Here is a 19,446-nt window from a genome sequence, read left to right as displayed (position 1 = left end):
GTTTGAAGTTGAATGGGTCCCGAGGTGGAATATTTTCCAAATGTCAGTGCAATCTGTAGTACATGACAGCTAGATGCGATCATCACAGTGCCGGGCTCTGAATGTCAGCTCACCGGTCATGATGGAGTGAGAAACAGCGGTTGACAGGTGGGGGCTTCGCTCCCCCTTTCATGGGAAATCAGAGGGACACGCTGTGGGCCAGTGAGGGCTTTGTGTGTTTTGTGTGTGTGTGCACGCATGTGTACACCTACTCCTGTGTTTCCGTGCTGTGTACCTTCTTTTTTTTTTTTTTTTTTTGGCCACACCGCGTGGCATGTGGGATCTTAGTTCCCCCACCAGGGACCGAACCCGTGTCCCCTGCAATGGAAGTGTGGAGTCTTAACTACTGGACTGCCAGGGAAGTCCCTGTGTTGTGTACCTTCTTACTGTCACTGTGTTTCGGTGTGCACATGCTCAGACCCCAGGAGGGTGTTCGCTGAGCACCCATGGAGATCTGTGTATGGCTGTGTATACATGTCCTCCAACTCAAGGTATCACCCTATGTCTATATGTTCACACGCATTAGTAGAACTTTTGCAACGATGTACACACATTCACACCACCGATCAGGAGACCGTGTGTCTTTGTAGATACAGACACCATCTATCTCACCGTGGCTTAATATCTGTTGTGTAATCTATCCTCCTATGCTTCTATGTGTGGTTGTGTGTGTGTATGCAATTGTGTGTTTCTGTGTATACGTGATTGTGTGTGTGGTGTATACAGTCTCAAGACTTCAGCATGCATGTGTGTGTGTGTGTGTGTGTGCGCGTGTGCGCGCGTGCGTCTAGGTTAGTAAATCCCATCTCAACTACAAAGGTGGATGGGGAAACCAGAGTGGGGAGGGGACTCTCTGCCTCGCTGCCTCCATGGTGGGGCATTTTGATCGCTGCCTGCTCTGTGGAGACTGCGATTGGCTGGGCAGGAGGGGGATTAAATTGCTTCCAATTACCAGGGAGTGGGTGGTGAGCTGTGAGGCCAGAGGGATGGTGTGTGCATGCCAGGCTCTGCCAACCACAGTAGGATTAAACAGTCCTGTGTGTGCAGACAGCCCTTGTGTGGGTGTGTGCACGGGAAAGCCTTTGTCCGTATGTTTTGTGTCTGTGTGTGGCTATAATGGCCTGTAAGAATGCACAGGCAGGTCTGCATCGTGTAGTATTGGGAGGCCATAGATATGTCTCTGTGCGTCCATCGATGTGGCGGTCACTGTCCCTGTGTGGGTCTGCTAGCACGCATCTGGAAGATGTGCGTGAGTTGTGGTTTCTGTGTGTCCCCGTGGCTGTGCACATGAGTATATACGCGTGTGATTCTTTGTGTGTGAGGGTTCTGCCTGACTGTCTCTGTGTGTGTGCCTTCATGTGTGTGGGAGGGTCTCAGGGGTTTTCTCTGAGTAGAGAGTCTGTGAGTATGTGTATATATGTGTATGTTTGTGTGTGTGTGTGGTTAAATGTGAAGTTCTGAGTGAATAGACCAGTAAGAAAGAAGAAGAAGGGAGAAAAGTATGCCCCATTCCAGCTTGTGGTCAGGGTCCCAAGGCCTCCTCCCTCAGTCTGTACAAGCTTCCACCAAAGGGTGGAAGTCCCACATAGCCCCAGTTAAAGAGCCCAGTGAGCCTGGTGTCTCTGGTGATGGCTGGTGCTGAGCCTGGCATGGGGGATGAATTGTGTCCCCCTAAAATTCATATGTTGAAGTCCTAAACCGCAGTACTTCAGAATGTGTCCTTATTTGGAAATAGGGTGATTGCAGATGTGATTAGCTAAGACGAGGTCATCCTGGAGTCGGGTGGACCCCTAATCCAATATGATTAGTATCCTTATAAAAAGGGGAAATTTGGGCAGGGAGACAGACATGCATAGAGGGGAGAAGACAGCCATCTACGAGCCAAGGAGAGAGGTCTCCCTCTCACGGATCCTTCCCTCACATAGCCTCACATACATGGGCCTCACCTAGGCCCACATACCCACATGCTAGGAACCAACCCTGTTGGCACCTGCATTTCTGACATCCATCCCCAGCACTGTGAAATAATAAATTTCCGTTGTTTAAACCACCCAGCTTCTAGCGCTTTGTTACAGCAGCCCTAGCAAACAGATCTGGGGATATGAAGCGTTAAAAGCGCTTCTCCTGGGACGTCCCTGGTGGTCCAGTGGCTAAGAGTTTGTGCTCCCAACTCAGGGGGGCCCCCGGTTCGATCCCTGGTCAGGGGACTAGATCCCACATGCCACAACTAAGAGATCGCATGCCACAACTAAAGATCCCACATGCCGCAGGGAAGATCCCACACACGGCACCAAAGATCCCGCGTGCCACAACTAAGACCTGGCACAACCAAATAAATAAATAAATATATCTTTTTAAAAAAGCGCTTCTCCTAGCTCTTCTGTTTCCTGCAGACCCATTTCACAGGCGCCCGTGCTGTAATCAGCAGGCTACCCCACATCTTCGCTCTGCCCGGTGGAATCCACTAGGCTCCCTCTGGTGTTAAGCACACTGCCCTCAAGGCCTCAGGTCATCAGCCCCTCCTCTGGACTAGATAACCTCACTTCTGTCCCTTTCCCAATCCCTCCCTTGTTCCCAGATCTCAGCTTCATCCAAACTCTCCTGGCAAGGCTGGGCTTTATCACCTTTCCGAGAGCAAGCACATCTTTTTCTCCCCATTTTCCCCCTCTCCCCATGTGGCTCTGTGCTCTGCATACAGCAGGTGCCCACTAAAGGTCTCAGTGAGGGGCCCCAGGGTTTCAGCCTCTTTCTCAGCTTGGAGTAGGAAAGAGGACTCATCCCCACCGCTCCTTCACCCAAGCCAAGCCCCCGCGTCTGTGTCCTGCTCTTACCAGGGCTGAGCTAGGCGCTGGTCTGGGTCACTTGGTCCTCCAAACAACCCCATGAGGTAGGTACTATTTTTAGCCCCATTTTCCAAAGGGGAAACTGAATCAAAGGGAGGAGAAATAAGTGGTCTAAGACGACACCTTAATTTTTTTTTAATTTATTTTAATTTATTTATTTTTGGCTGCATTGGGTCCTCGTTGCTGTGTGCGGGCTTTCTCTAGTTGTGGCGAGCGGGGGGTTGCTCAGCAGTTGTGGCACAGGGGCTTAGCTGCTCCGCAGCATGTGGGATCCTCCCGGGCCAGGGCTTGAACCCGTGTCTCCTGCATTGGCAGGCAGACTCCTAACCACTGCGCCACTGGGGAAGTCCCGACACCTTAGTTCTTGAATGTTAGATCAGGAAGGGACTTTGGAACCAGTTAGGTCATCCCTCTCACCTGCTCCCATTTTACAGCTGGAGAAACTGACGTCCAAGTGACTCCTCTCCCTCCACCTGCCTCTGATGTTTCCTCAGAGTTCACCCTTGACCCTCTGATCACTCTACCCTCTCCTGCTCTTACGACTTGAGCGGTTCTGGGGATGAGGGTGACAGCAGAGCTCTTGTGAGCCCCTCCTCTTGCCCAAGCTCCAGTCCTGAATTTCCACATCTTGAGCACATGGCCTGCAGGCCCCTCAAATCAACATGTCCCAAGCCAAACTGACTTTCCGTGATCCCTGATCCAAGGCATCTCCTGGGTTCCCTGGTCCATTACTAGCTTCTCTGTCCTTGTCACTCAAGCCTGAAGCCTTTGACCCGCTCTACCCTCCATCCCTACATCCAGTCAAACGCCGACTCCCGCTGGGTCTTGCTCTTAAATGCTTCTCAAATCCACTGTTGCTGACCCAGTTTAAGCCTCAACTTCTCTGTCTGAGATTCCTGTATTAGCTTCTTGTATCAGCTTAGAATCAAGCTTGGCTGCTTGGGACAGAAAACTAAAATAACAGTAACTTCAGCAAGTTGGAAGTTTTTTTTTTCTCTCATGTAAACAAACCAAGTGTGGATGTGGGCAGTTCAGGGCTGGTACAGTGGCTCCATGAGGTTAAAAGGAACCAGGTCTCCTTCTAGTTCACTCTTTGGCATCCATAGGGTCAGTGTGTCTTCACGGCCCAAGGTGGCTGCTTGAGTGCTAGCCATCTCAGCTATGTTCAGCTAGCAGAAAGGAGAAAGGAGCAGGAAAAAGAGGCTAAAGGCATGAGTCAACAGTCTTTTAAGGAGGTGTTGCCAGAAGCTGCCACTGAACAATTCTGCTTAGATTGTGTTGACTATGACTCAGTCCATGCAGTACATAGTTGTGAGGGAGACGGGGAAATGCGGTCCTTGTGATAGAGGGCCATGTGCCCAGATGAAAACTGGGGGTTTTCTGATTAAAGAAGAAGGTGAGAATGTGAGCTCCTCATCTCTTCACTGGTCTCGTTCTCTTCTCTCACCCTCTACTCTACCCTGGACAGAGCAAGCTAGGGCGATCCTCCTAAAATGCAAATCCATACACAGTGTTGACAGATTTGGCAAATAAAAAGACAGGATTCTCAGTTAAATGTGAATTTCAGATAAACAATGATACATGTTTTATTATAAGTATGGCCTGTGTAATATTTAGGACATACTGATACTAAGACAACTATTTGTTATTTATCTGAAATTCAAATACCACTGGGCACCCTGTAGTTTATCTGTCAACCCTTTCCATACACCTTCCATGGTTCTCCATTGATCTTGGGAAAAGGCCCAAGCCCTTTGGAAGGGTTTACTGGGCCCTTTACAATCTGTCCTCCAACTGACCTGTCCAGGCCCAGTGTTTCCTGGATAAGCCTGGCACTACTACCACGTCTCCCAGCCTTCAAGTCTTTGCTTAAGTTGTTTCATCAGCCTGGAATGCCCTTCTCTATCTGAGAAGCCTCATGCATCCAGGAGGGACCATGGCCTCTGTATCTCTGCATTCCTGGGACGTGGTAGGAGGGAGAAATTATTTGATAAATGAAATGACAAGGGGCTTCCCTGGTGGCGCAGTGGTTGAGAGTCCACCTGCCGATGCAGGGAACACGGGTTCATGCCCCGGTCCGGGAAGATCCCACATGCCGCAGAACGGCTGGGCCCGTGAGCCATGGCCGCTGAGCCTGCGTGTCCGGAGCCTGTGCTCCACAATGGAAGAGGCCACAACAGTGAGGGGCCCGCGTACCGGAAAAAAAAAAAAAAAAAAAAAAAAAAAAAAGATGTGGGCACATGATGCTAAACCAAAAAAAAAGATAAGACCAAGGCTACCTAGCAAATGAGGGGCAAGTTTGCAGCGGCCACCTGGACTCATGACCCCCTCCCAGTGCTCTCTGCACCCAGCTGGCTCATGTGGGCCCAACGCTGGGATCTCTGTCTCCGGGGCCTTCATTTTCCACAAGCCCACGTCGGAGCGCAATGTCCCCAGCACACAGGGGGTTAAGCCAGCCTTGGAGACGGGAGCTGGAGCCCATGGAGTCCTTTCTGACAATAAAGCTAATGAATCCCTCCTTGCCGTTTTCCCTCGCACAATAACATTTAATCATCGTTTGCGCAGCAGATGAGAAGTTTGCGGCAGATGCAGTTCTGCATGAGTGGCGATCTCTGTGAGTGGGCACCATTCCTGCTGTCCCCAGCGCACCTGACAATCTGGGGCTGGGACATGCTGCTTCCCAGAGAGGGTGTGTGTGCTCCCACGTGCCAGGGCGCTGACCCCACACACGTGTGGGGGACGGGCTTCGGAGGCACGTGTCTGTCTGTGTGCATGCTTGGGTGTGGAGTTAGACACACGTGGCATGGCCTTGGGTGAACCATGGTGGGCCAGCCTGAAGGCGCATGTGAACAGAGGTGGTTAGGTACCGGAGCACAGGTGGTGTGAAAGTGGAGGTACACACACGTAGGCAGGCAGACGTGCGGGGGTATATACTGTTGCATGTGTGTGTGTCCTTGGTGTAGATCCAAGCACTTGCTGGAGGATGCCTGTGTGTTTAGATGCTTGTGAGTGATTGTGTATCTTACGTACACACAGACCTATGTGCTCACACGTGCATACACATCTCTGGGCATCATGCAGTTGAATTTAGATTGTAACCAACAGTTCCCGAGGCTATGTACGCATGTTTTCCCGTGCATGCATACAAATGTGCATTTGCATTATGAATGCACGCACGGAGCTATGAGTTCATGTGACCAGGCACATGTGAGGGGATACGCATATGGGTACCTTGTACCTGCCTGGGAGTGTCTGGAGATACACATATGTTCATGAATGTGTATATGTGCATGCCTGAATGAGGAAATGTGTTGGCTCCTGGAAGGGTAACAGTGGACACACACGTACATGCATGTAAGAGAACACAGCTATGGAAGGCTGTGTACAAGTTTTGTGTACAAGTGTCAGTGCCTACGTGAGAGTGTGCCTCTAGTACGTGCATAGAGTGCGGGCACGTGACCACATTTGCAGACCTGCAGGGGTATGCTCTATGTGCATGGCTGCGAGCATGCGTGTGTCTGCAACGCGCACCCAACTAGCAACATGTCTGAAGGTACACACGTGCCTGCGTTGTGTGGTGGCGTGAGTATGTGGGCGTGCTCGTACCCCCTTGTGCACGCACTGAAGCGTGAACCCTCTTGCCTCCGAGTGAGGGCTGACAGGGTTACATTTTCCAGAGGCTCAGCGGCCAGTGACAGAGCTGGCCTGAGAGCGCTGGCTGGCAGGAGGTAAGTGGAGCTGCTGATTCGTGACCCGGGGGGTGGGCAGTCCTGACGGCTGGCTGACAGATGCAGCGCTTGGCCGCCCCGTGACAGCAGCCAGCTCTCTGAGCCGCCTGAAGCAGGAGGTGGGAGGTTAGTGCTTGACCTGTGTGCTCGGCGCTGCCTTCCCACTTCTCCGGTGCGTGCCCACAGCCACGTGCAGACACACACATGTTGGGACATACCAGAGACGCAGACCCGGGCTTGGACTCCACCTTGCTGCCCAGCCCTGCCATCTGTCTCCAGTGCCTCCCCTTCTCACCACCTGCTTCTCGCCCCTCCCCTCCCCACACTCTCCCAGAAACTCCACTCAGAATCCGAGCTGCCCCGGTTCCGCTCAGAATTGTGGTGGGGTGCGTGTGAAATGGTCCCGGCCCTTATAAGCTCTGTATCCCAGAGCTAGCCCCTCCCCAGTTGTGAGCCCTGGGTTCCTCATCTATAAAACGGGGCTAATGATGCACCTGTTTAAAATTAAACAAGGCCACTTAAATAAAGCGCTAAACACAGTAAACAAAGAGTCCACCCTGCATGGGTTTTACCTGTATTAGTAATAATTACATACAGGGCTTAGAACAGTGCCTGGCATGCGGCAAGCGCCATGTATGGGTGCTGTCATCATCCTTACTATCATCATTGTCATTGTCATTAATATCCCTGGTTCTAAAACTCTTGGCCAGGGCTTCCCTGGTGTCGCAGTGGTTGGGAGTCCGCCTGCTGATGCAGGGGACACGGGTTCGTGCCCCGGTCCGGGAGGATCCCATATGCCGTGGAGCGGCTAGGCCCGTGAACCATGGCCACTGAGCCTGCGTGTCCGGAGCCTGTGCTCCGCAACGGGAGAGAGGCCACAACAGTGAGAGGCCCGCGTACCGCAAAAAAAAAAACAAAAAACTCTTGGCCAATTATATATCAATTCTTGCTCATGACCCTGACTGCTCTTTTATCCCGTGCTGACAACAGTGATGGAGATGATGACAATATAAGGGAAATTATTTTCTTTTCATTTTCTCAGATGCCTTGAAAGGGGGGCAGACACGGGAAAGGGAAAGGGAAGGCTCTTTGTTTTCTGAGCTCCATGATAGAGTCGGGTGTGCCCAATTAGGGCCTAGAGCTGGGGTGGCTGTGCGCTCTGTGTAACACAGGGAGAGGAAATGGAGCTCGTGGGGGAAATTGGTGGCAACCAATGAAGGCGATGGTTAAAGTCTGTGTACGCCACAACCAGGCCCTTGTCTGTGACCCCAAACCATCAGAAAAGTGTACAAAGCTCACGAAATGCTTGGCATTAGTGGACACCTTGTGGAACCCAGAGAAGGGGCCGGACTCATGTATTTCACTCCTGGGTTGGCTCAGGGCCCAGTGGAGGAAGCAAATGCAGGTGCAGGAGCTGGAAGCAGAGGGGATTAAGGGAACGTGATCAATCCCTCCATCCCCACCCCAGTATTAGCAGAAATCTCGGGGAGGCTTGAGGACTCCCACAGGCTGTAGAATGTGGCGGTGAGTGAAGTTCTCCCAGGGCACAGACGGGGACACCAGATACTCCCAGGCCACATGTCCAGTGCTTCCTGTGTGCCAGGCACTGTGAGTGCTGCAGACAGCGTAGGTTCTGGGGGCCAGAGCGCTCCCATTAAATCTTGGCATCTCCACGCATTAGCTGTTTGATCTTGGCAAGTTACTTAACCTCTCTGTGCCTCACTTTCTGACCTGTAAAATGAGGGCTACCTCGCTGGGCTGGTGAGGGATTAAAAGAGTTAATTCACGTGAAGTGCTTAGAGCAGTGCCTGGCGTGTGGGAAATGCTCGGTAAGCGTCAGTGGTTATTTCTGCATTTTATCCTCACTGCAACCCTATGGAGTAGGTGTTGTAGTGGGTGCACTTTTTGGATAAGAAAACAGAGGCACAGAGAGGGTAACACACTTGTCCGAAGTCACACAGCTGGAAAACGGAAGAGCCAGAGGCTCAGAAGGTGACTCTGGATGAATAATGTTTTTTATTTCTGTAAGCTCTTTAACCCTGTGTGACCTTGAGAAAGTCATTCCCCATGTATGGGGTTTGGACAAGATGTTCAGGGGTTTTTGTGACTCTGTATTTGTTCGTCCCTCTGGACACATAACCTGCCTGTAATCTCCTTCTCGGCAGGGTCAGAGTCTGTCAAGGCAACGGGCATATGTGGAAGGAACAGAGACTTGGAATCAGAGGTCCTGTGTTATCCCACCTCTGTCCCCTACCAGCTGGGTGAACTTGAGCCCGTCACTTTACTCCTCTGGGTCTGGGTCTCAGTTTCCCTCTCTACAATGGAGATGGCAATAACCAACCTGAGAATAGTTGGAATTCTGTACATGAGAGCTGGGCACACATGGGTGAGAGAGGGGATCACACATCACCCCAGTGGGCCCCACATTACAATACCCATTCATATCATGAGCTACAGGAACCGTGGGTTAAGGCTCCTATATGGATGAGGGTCCTGATATGTCCCCACTTGGGCTAACCACACTAACCCCCATCCCTCAGTGGACTTTAGGAGACATGGTCAAGTTGAACAAAGCATCCTTTCTTAGCCTGGCCTTAAAGGTCTTTGCGCAACCCACCTCCAACCAGCCTTCCCTGCTCACATCTCACTATTCCTCCTCCCAGTGGTCCAGCTCTGGGGACCACACACCACTCCTGAAGCTGCCACATGCTTCCTGCGGCGCCCCTGCCCCCAGCCTTTGAGGATGCTCTTCTTTCTGCCTGGAATGTCTTGCTTGCTTGGCCATCTCGTACATCTCATACTCATTCTTCAAGATCCAGTTGGAGTCACCTCCGCTGGAAATTATTCAATCTTTCTTCGGTGTTTCCAGGATCTTTTTCTGTTAATTCTGCTACAACTCTTACCCAATGCATTGTTATTGGCTGCTTCTGGCCCCCTGCGTCCTGCCCCCACTCAGGTTGGAAGTTACTGGAAGGCAGGAACTACTCATGCTCTGTGTAACCTTGCACGGGTTACTACTCTCTGAACCTCAGTTTCCTCACCTGTGAACTGGGGCAAGGCACTCAGGACATAATGACTACCTCCAGATCTGTCACACTGGACCTTGGCAAATGTGGAGGGAATGAATGAATGCTCCCTGGGAGGGTAAAAGAATAAGGCAAATGAGCATTTATTTATTGAGCACTTTCAATGTGGCAGGAAGGCACTGGGATCGGAGCTTAACATTCTTTATCTCCTTTAAGCCTCTTAACATCTTTTAAGGTAGGGGCTATCATTAGCCCCATTTTACAGATGAGGAAACTGAGGCTTCAGCAGTTGAGAACCTTGATGAAGGATGCTCACCTAGCAGGAGCTGGAATTCACAGCCAATCAATGTAGAATGAATTAATCACTTGGGTGTGGGGTAGGAGGACAAATGACCTATATCTTATAATCAAATGGTTTCAGAGCCGGAGGCTCTTAGAGGTGACTTAGCCCTGGGGTTCTTAACTTGGGTCCATGGATGGGGAAACTGCTGGGTTCCCAGAACAAACAGATAAGGTCCCCATCACACTCAGTGGCTTCTGACCCTTCCATCTCCCATCAACCCTCTCACTTCATCCAAGTCCTGGAGCTGCCCACCTTGTCCTCTCTTGGTATGCAGGTGTCCTATTCCAGTGTCGCCTGAGACACTGGAAGGCTCTTCAATTTCTGGGAACGTCCCTATCCCCGACTCAGAGCAAGAGCAACACTTCCTTGGAGATGTTGGGAAAAGGGGGAGAGAACCCAGATCTGGGAGGCAGACACGCTGGGCTTCTAATAACAACAAAGATAATAACAGTATCAAAGGCTAACATTTATTGAACACCTACTATGTGCCAGGCACTGTCCTAACCACTTGACACATATGGAGCCTTTTTATCCTCAAGACTCTTCGAGGTAGGTTCTGCTATTTGCCTCGTTTGACACAGGAGGAAACTGAGGCCCAGAGAAGAGAGGTAACTTGCCCAAGGCCAGGTAGCCGGTAAGTGCTGTGGCTCCACGGTACACTGGCAAGGTGTCCTTGGACAGGTCCCAGCCACTTCTCTGGGTGGCTTTCTCCAACTGTTACCTGCAGGGCCCCACCTCGAGGTTTGTGTGATGACGAAGATGGTCTTTGTACAGGCCCAGCACACAGTAGGCGCTTAGTAAATGAACAGCCCTTCTTTCTTCTTAACTCTGATGGGGTATTCCGGGGGGAGCACTTCTGCAGCATCCTCCCCCCCAGCTTCTCCCCTAAGCCAGGAGGGATCCACACCACCCTCTCGCCCTGTCTAACCCCAGAGCCACGCAGTGCCCGTTCTCGCTGCAGTTTTAATGATGTTGGTCATAATTCCCGCACTTCTGGGCAAAAGCTGCCCAACCCACCCCCGCCCCCCAGGGGAGGGATGCCGTCGGGGAGTCCGCTGCCCGAACAAGGTCCCCCTCCCGTCCGGCCGCCCTGGGAGGGTTGGGGGAAGGGGGTGAGCAGGGGACGTGCTTTGTCCTGGGGTCCAGCTGGGTCCTGGGCTGCAGGGAGGGCGGGCTAGGAGGCCGGGGCCTCGCCTTCTGGGCGGTGGCCGGCGTAGAGGGCGGCCAGGGGCCGGAAGCGGGGACCCCAGCTGCTGAGATAGGCAAAGTCCTGCTCGGAGCCCGATGAGCCGCTGTGCAGCGAGCTGAGCGAGGCGGCGGGCGAGTCCGCGCCCTCGAAGGCGTAGGTCTGGAAGGCGTCGTAGGGCGGCACCGACAGGTCCCCGTCCGCCAGCGCCACCTTGCGGCTGATGAAGTCCCTGAACACCGAGAAGTCCGGCTCGGGGCTCGGCGGCCCCTGCGGCAGCGAGTGGCGCTCCGAAGGCAGGCAGGCCTGCGGGGGGCTCCCCGCGCCCCCGCCCGGGCCCACTCCGCCGCTGCCGTCGCCGCCGCCCTTGAGCTCGCCGAAGTCGTAGAGGCTTCGCAGCGCCGACATGTCGTAGGCTTCGGTGTCCTGCTCGCCGCCCCCCTCGTCGTTGTATTTGATGACGTTGTCCCGCATGTCCTCGTCCTCGTCCGAGCTCAGGTGGCTCTTGTGGTGGCGCCTGAGGGTGAGGATCAGCAACACCAGCACTGCGCAGGAGATAGAAGGGGGCGCGTGAGGGCAGAGCCCCACCCAGGGCAGTCGGGGACCACCCTTCCCCTCCTCCCCAGCAGAGCTGGCTCAGCCTAAATGCTCATGCAAATTTCCTAGATTTCTGTGCAACAATACCTTTCTCACAGTCAGACCGTAGCTGGCTATCTGGATAGGTAGTGAGCTGCCCATCTTGGGAGGTGTGCAAATCAAGCCTATGCCACCACTGGGGGTGGGGTGGGGACAGAGAGCAGTGTTAAGAGGGTTCATGGGTGTTGAGGGCTGGACCCAAACTCTGAGGTCTCCATCCTTAACTCTATGAAAAGATACATGCCCCTGAGGTCTCTGGGTGCTGGGGTGGGGGGGGCGATGGGAATGGGGCAGCTGAGGTCTGGGGGGAGTGAAATGTCCTTGACCCTGACCTCTCTTTCACCCTTGCCCTCCTCTGTCCACTCCAGAAGCCCTGATCACCCTATTTGCCCTTTGGGTCTGTGGTCCAGATATCTCCTGCAGGAGCCCTTCCCTGAGAGCTCAAGGCCGGGTTCAGGATATCACCTCCAAGCTCCCCTGATGAGGGGTTCCTCTCTATCACCCTGGTTCGGACCCTGGACCAGCATCAGCATCTCCTGGGAACTTGTTAGAAATGCAAATTCTCAGGTCCTGTCCTAGATCTACTGGGTGGGGCCCAGCAGTCTGTTTCAATAAGGCCTGCAGGTAATGCCCAGGCAGCTCAGGTTTGAAAGTCACTGCTCATTCATAGCACAGACCCTGCCATGTTAACATGTCAGTCTCACCCCACCTCAAAATACACACTGTGGGCTTCCCTGGTGGCGCAGTGGTTGAGAGTCCACCTGCCGATGCAGGGGACACGGGTTTGTGCCCCAGTCCAGGAAGATCCCACATGCAGCGGAGCGGCTGGGCCCGTGAGCCATGGCTGCTGGGCCTGCGCGTCCGGAGCCTGTGCTCCGCAACGGGAGAGGTCACAACAGTGAGAGGCCCGCGTACCGCAAAAAAAAAATACACACTGTGAACTGCCCTCCAGGACCTGGGGAACGTTCCCCTAGAGTGGTGCCTGGCATGCAGTAAGCAAGAGAACCATGCTTGTTGAATGAAAGACTGAATGAAGAATTGGATGGAGACCTGGGTGATGCAAGGATGAGCAGATTTTTTTTGGTTTTCTTCACTTGCCTTCTAGGACTCTGCAACTCTTCCTCCTCCCACCTCACTGATAACTCCTTCTCGACCTTATAAGCAAGCTTCTCTTCTCCTCTCCTCTCTGACTTCTTAACATCAGATGTCCCAGGACTCAGTCCTTGGTCTTTTTTCCACACCCCCTCTCTTGTTGCTTTCCTTGTCTCGTGGCTTTAAATTCCATTTAGAGGCTGCCGACTCCCATATTGCAGCCTCCAGCCTGGACTTCTCCCCTGAAGTCTAGATTGTACATCCAGTTTCCTCTCCAGCAAGTCCTCGGGGTTGACCAGGAGAATCGCAAACTTAATGTGTCCAAATCTGAAAGAATAATCTTTCCCCCTTTCCACCCTCAGTCTCCCAGTCTCAGCAATGGCAACCCCAACTTTCCAGTTACTCAGGGCTTTTTGTCTCTTTCATTCACTGATGAATCCCAGTGCCTAGAATAATTTAGCACATGGGTGGGGGTACTCACTGGATGGATAAATTAGGAACCGATGAGCAAATGAGAGAATTAAATGGATAGGTGGGTGGATGGATGGACAGACATGTGTTGGGTATCCTATCAGGCACTGGATTCTTCTTGCAGATCCAAACAGCTCAGGCCAGGCCAGTGGCCAGGACCAGCTGTGAGGGCCATGGGGCAGGGTGCTGGCTCACGACCTAACAAGGTGGATCATGACAGGGAAGGAGGTGGGATCTAGGGACAGGTTGGGAGGGAGGAAAGGTGTCAGGAGAGAAGTGGGAAAGATGGATGGACAGCTTCTGAAGCTGGAGGCCAGGAGCTGCGGAGGGGGATGCCCGTGAGAGCAGATGGTGGGGAGCGCGGGCGGCAGGAGACAGATGTGCCAGGCCTGATCAGTGATTCCGCCCGTCACCTTTAGAGCACTGATGTGCACTTTCTTCGTTCGTGGGCAATTAGGCAGAAATTTGTTTGCACTGCCTTGGAAAATGAAACCGCTGTAAAGTGCATCCTCTGGAAAAAGGGTTTCTGAGCCATGGGCTGGGGAGCGGAGAGGAGGGGCTGCCTACCAGCTAGGAGGGGCCTGCCCAGGACCTCTGCAGGTCCCAGGGGTGGGTGGTGAGGCGTGGGAGGCAGCTGAATCTCCCAGGGAACTGAGCAAACCTGGGATCTGCCATCTGGCCCTTCCTTGAGCTCCTCCAGCTCTGGCTGTTCCGTGAAGTCCAGTAGTCAGGACTGAGGTGAGGCCTCTCTGCTTTAACAGGGAGAGGTGGCATTGTGGCCACCTGAATCCAGTTTAGCTCCTGAAAATTGCCCTCTTTCCTGGGGACACTCTGGGGGCGTTCAACTGGCTGCTGGTGGAACTGATACCCGAGTAGATTTTGCCCCCTCCCCAAGTGTCTTAAGATTTTACTCCAGCTGCCCCAAAGTTTTGCCCCCAGTTTAGATTCCTAGCAGGTAGGGTAGTTAAAGGAGCAGGGAACACAGGGTGAAAAGACCTGATTTCAAGTCAGAATATTAACTGGGTCCCCTTTTGCAAGCCACTTAACGACTCTGAGCCTCAGTTTTGTCATCTCAAAAATGGGGATGATACATCTGGCTGAGGGGTTGTGAGGTTCACAAGAGCCCTTTTTTTACTGAAAGTACTACATAAAGACTAACATAGGACAATAGACATGAGAGAATTTTAAAAAACAGGCTTGGTTTTTAAAAATTAGGGAGCCTTTGGGCCATGTAGAGGGTTGGCCAGCATGAACTTAGTCTCAGCTGGGGGCTGACACCTTCTGGAGTTGGTGGTAGGGCTGCTCTGTACTTAGGAGACTTCTCGTAGGAGCTGCAGGTTAGAACCTGGACATCAATCAAGCCAGCCCTTCCTAGGATGGGGAGGGAAAGTGAGACCCCCATGGGGGCATCTCAGGCAGGAAATCCAGGGCCCAAGGATGGGGGCCAGTCGGGCAGGGGGGTTGGCTCTTGGTGGACTTACCGACCAGGATGAGGACACAGACCAAGAGGGCGATGAGGGCTCCGGGGCTGAGGGAGGTGGCCACGACAAAGGCCGTGGTGTTGCAGGACTGGATGGCGCCGGAGCTGTCGCAGCCACAGATGCGGATGGTGAGCGTCCCCGTGCTGCTCAGCGTGGGCGGCCCACTGTCCACCACCAGGATGGGCAGGAAGAACACGTCCTGCTCCTGCCGGTTGAAGCCCATGTGCTGCGTGTGCACCGCGGCTGTATTGTCTGCTTCGAAGAAACGGAGTGGTGTGTGATTTGGGTTCGGCCTCCCCCGTCCCAGCCACCTCCCAATTCCACCTCGGGATTTGCCTCACTTTGCCCCCAGCTACTGTCTCCCAGCTGACCCATGGGTCTATTCCCTGATCTCCTAAAATTCTGTTACCGGCTCTCCCCAAATTCTGCCCCCAGCTGCCTGAAGGTCCTGTCCCCAGCCATAGAGCCCTCAGTTCTGTCCTTAGCTGTCCTAAGCTTCTATTCCCAGCTGTCTCAAAATTCTGTTTTCAGCTATTCCAAGATTTTGTCCCCGGTGGTGCCAAGGTCCTGTCCCTGGCTATATCAAAATTTTGTTTTTTTTGCCTTTTGTCTCAACAGCCTTTTTTTCTTTCAGATTCAACCCCAGCTGTCCAATGCATCCTGATCCTGGGGTCCTGTGGTCCTTGGGTTGTGGCTTCCTGGGCACTGACAAGTTCTGGGTCATCAGAGAAGACTGGGAACACGGGCTGGCACCTGCCTTTGGCTGAGGCGTCTTTCTGTCAGGAGTCTCTTTAAGAGCTGAGCCTGGAGGGCTGGGGGCATGCCCCTTGGGGCCTGATGAGGACGCCCCGGGGTACCAAGGTCACCTCACCGGTCTCTTTCCTTTTGATGCATAATGGCCAGAGGGGACAGTGAACTCACATGAGTCATACTCATCGCACTGCTTCGGCCTCGTGCTGGGAGTGCCAGTCAGGACTCGGGGGGTGGGTGTAGAGCACGGACTGAGGTGTAGGCGAGCCCACTCCCCCCACCCTCGTGACTCCTCCACAGCTCTCCTGTATGGGCCAGGCCATCACTGACCCTCTGTCATTCTGGTGGCTGCCAATGTGGTAGTCGAGAAGTACTCAGAGCCCAGCTGCCTGCTGCTCCCATCCTGGACAGTGAGCTCCACAAAAGGGGTCCTGCTTCCTGCTGGGGGCCCAGGCCTCCCTCCTGAGTCCTTCTCTCTGCCCTCGCAGGCTTCAGGCCGGTCTCCCTGACCTCAGACTTTGACAGCCCGGATCCCTTCCCCAGTTTTGCAGTCCCAGTTAACTCAGCCTCTTCCCCGCAGCCCCCAATTCAGTGCGCCTGCCTGGCCTTCCCCACCATGAACACAATGCAGGAAAAAGAGCCCTTGGAAGGGCAGACTTGTGACCTTGGGCACACCTGTGAAGTGGACTGGAGGTCCAGCTGAAACAAGACTGGTCATGCGTTAAAGCTCACGTGATGGGCACATATGAGTTCATTGTGTTATTTTATCTACTTTTATACATCTTTGAAAATTTCCGTTCAAATGTTAATAACTAATGCTGAGTTGGTCATTTACTAGCTTGGGAAACTCATTTAGCTTCCCTGGATCTCAGTTTCCTCATCCGGAGGAAAATAGCATCACGTAGGTGTGAGGACTAAACAATGTAATTAGCACATAACCCTTAGAACAGTTCCTAACACGTAGAAATGCTCCATGAATGCTGGTTGTTAATTTTTTCATGCCCCACCCCCACGTGCTACACCCCACGCCCCCTCTCTGTCTAGGCTGCCCTGTCTTTATTCACTAAGTTCCTGCTAGCTGGAACACCCTCTCCACTTTCTTGCCTGGCAAATTCCTCATCCGTCATGCTCCAGCTAAATGTCACCTCTTTTCTGTGGCCTCCTTTCTACGCTTCCCTGGGAAGGAAGGATTTATGGCTTCCCCCTCCCTGCTCTGACTGTGCAGGCGCCACGCACACTTCTGTTACGGCACTTGTCATGCTGTGTTAAGGTAGCGTGTGCCTGTCTCTTCCTTGGCACTGAGCCAGCCTTGAAGAATGATGCTTGAATGAACCACATCTTTTAGGGTAACTGGTGGTCCTGGGTCAGCTCCTCAAGCTCTGGCTTGAACTCTAGCCCTCCTGCCAAAGGGTGAGTCAACCCCAGCTGTGACAACATCCTCCTTCCCCTGGGAAAGAAAGGTTCAAGAGCAAGATGAGGAAAAGAAGGAATGGTGTGGGACTCCTTTGCATTGGCTGCGTACTTCTTATGTATCAAGGACTGGGTAGATACTTTAAAGACATAGAAATGTTTAATCCTCACAACCACCAAGAGTTGTAATGTTATTCCCATTTTATATACGTGGAAGTTGAGGCTCAGAGAGAAGGGACTTGTCTGAATTTATCCTGTGAATTGGTGGCATAGCTACCTTTTCCAACCATCCATTGAATCATCCATCCATCCAATAAATCTTTGTTGAGTAACTACTCTGTGCTTGGCACCATGCTAGTCATGGGGGGGGTGGGGACCAATGGGGAGCTAAATCAACCATAGTCCTGGATCTGGCTTTATATTCTGATGCGAGAGACAAAGGTTAATCAAATAAACTCACAATTTAGTCTACAATTGCAAACGATGGTGAATGCTAAGAAGGAATATTATAGGAAGAGCATCTAACAGAGGATCTGACCAGTCTGGGAGATCAGGGAGAACTTTTTGGAAGAAATGATATTATTGTGAGCCCTGAACAATTAATTCTAGGAGAGGGAATAGTCCATGCAAAGGTCCTGAGGTTAGAAGAGGCATAGGAACTCAGGGAACTGAGAGCAGTCCTTTGCGGCTGGAGGGATGAGGGTGATGACTAGAGTGAGTCAAGAAGAGGCTGGAGGGGGAGGCAGGGGCTCATAATAGAAAGTCTTAGAGGCCATGGTAAGGAATTGGGTTATTTTCTTAAAGGCAATAGGAGGCCATCGATTGATGGGCAAAGAAGCGACCTAGTGACATATCATCCATCTATTCAATAGCAAATACTAATTAAACACCCTCTATAGGTCAGGATTATTCTAGTCCCTGAGGATACAGCAATGAACAAGACAGACATGGTCCTTGCCTTTGCTAAGCCTACCTTCTAAGCAAGGGAGCCTCTAATCTAAAATACAACAGTGGATGTGGAAGACCAGTTAGGAAGCTATTGTGTGTTCTAGATGTGAAATAATAGTGGTAGTGGAGGCACAGAGAAGTGGACAGATTTGAAAAATGAGTGGCTGGCTCTGACTCAGCCTCTAGTTCCCAAGCAAGAACAGAGGAGAGGCGAGGAGAGGACATGTTTGTTTCTCAGGGTTGCTCTCTTTGGTCATGGAACCATATGTTTGGAGAGCTCTGGTCCCTGCTACTCTTTCACCCCATAAGAGGAAATCCCTGAGCATCATCCCTTTACCTCTCAGCTGCCCTCCTGGGCAGCAGCTGGCTTCATCTGGGGAAGCCAGTGGCCACCCCAGGCCCCTACCCCACACTTCTAGGCAGGATCTGCGCCCAGCACTGCATTCATCCATCTGGTCTGACATACATCAGTGTCAATCCTGGCTGCAAAAGCAATATTTATAAATCACGTTTCCAAACTGGCTACAAATTTGTACAAAGAAACAGATGGGTTGAGGTAGCCGTTTGTCAACTGGGATATTTATATGGTGAGGAGGAGGGGGCTTGGCACACCGTGGGAAGGGGCCGGGGGACTGGAGGAGGAGCCCTTTCCTGGCTGTGCCGGCCTCAGCACGCTGCTGCCAGCCTTGCTCCCAGGGCTCGTACGCAGGTGGTCACACTGGATGGGAGCCCTGGTGGCCAACCCAGCCCCCAGCCCCCACCCCCCGTCAAAGAGAGGCAGTTGGGGCAGAACCTCAGGCCCCTTGGGTTGGAAAGATTGTGAACCTGGTGAGGTCAATCCAGGGCTATTTGTGTCTCCTGCGCTCAGCTCGGGGTACCACTGCCATAATGAGCAATCATGGCAGCGCTAGTCGTTAAAGTTGTTAAAATATTGAACTACTTCCAAAAAGGTTTAAATAGCCATGACTCTGGGTCCCCCAAGTCCTTCCCTGCTGCCTCAGCCTCTCCCTCAAGCACACCCCCAACTTTAACACGACCAAGTCACTAAGGGGTTAAAGCCTGGCTCGGCAGAGGCTCCATGGTCCTACTCCAGATTACTTATGATCAGGGTCCTTTCTGATTGATTATCGGAGCTGCACTGGTTGTTAAATATTTTTTATATTACTCCTGGAAATACAGATGGGTCTGGCTTCAGAAGCCACTGAGGGAAGGGGTGTCAAGATCTTGGGGGTGATACCAGACCTGGAACAGGATCAGAAGGAACCCACATGATTTGGCCCCTAGTAGTACCTCTCTGACTACATCTCCTCCAGTCCTGTCACTCACTCACCGCAACGATGCAGGTCTTGAACATCCCAAGCCTGTTCCCACCTCAGGGTCTTTGCACTTGCTGTTTCTTGCACTTGGATCATTCCTCGTCCAGTTATCTGCATGGCTCACCCCCTCACTTCCTTTAGATCCCTACTCACTATTGATTCCTTCAGAGAGGCCTT

The 19,446-nt window shown here is 52.5% G+C and overlaps 1 protein-coding gene across 1 annotated transcript in view; it reads right to left on the bottom strand.

Annotated features, from left to right (window-relative positions):
- Positions 1–10,991: 10,991 nt before the first annotated feature.
- The window catches only part of CDH22 (cadherin 22), a 72,392-nt gene continuing 63,937 nt past the window's right edge, over positions 10,992–19,446 (bottom strand). Inside the window, exons 10-11 of the mRNA XM_082645515.1 lie at positions 14,846–15,097; positions 10,992–11,710 (exon numbers count right to left, since the gene is read on the bottom strand). Of these exons, the coding sequence (XP_082501641.1) occupies positions 11,154–11,710; positions 14,846–15,097 (809 nt within the window). The 3' untranslated portion in view covers positions 10,992–11,153. The remainder of the gene's footprint in view (positions 11,711–14,845; positions 15,098–19,446) is intronic.

The sequence above is a fragment of the Mesoplodon mirus genome (genome assembly GCF_964341445.2).
Source record: "Mesoplodon mirus genome assembly, chromosome: 15".
NCBI classification, from domain to species: Eukaryota; Metazoa; Chordata; class Mammalia; order Artiodactyla; family Ziphiidae; genus Mesoplodon; species Mesoplodon mirus.
Note: the sequence above shows the minus strand (reverse complement) of the source record. Positions and strands in the feature narration are given on the sequence as shown.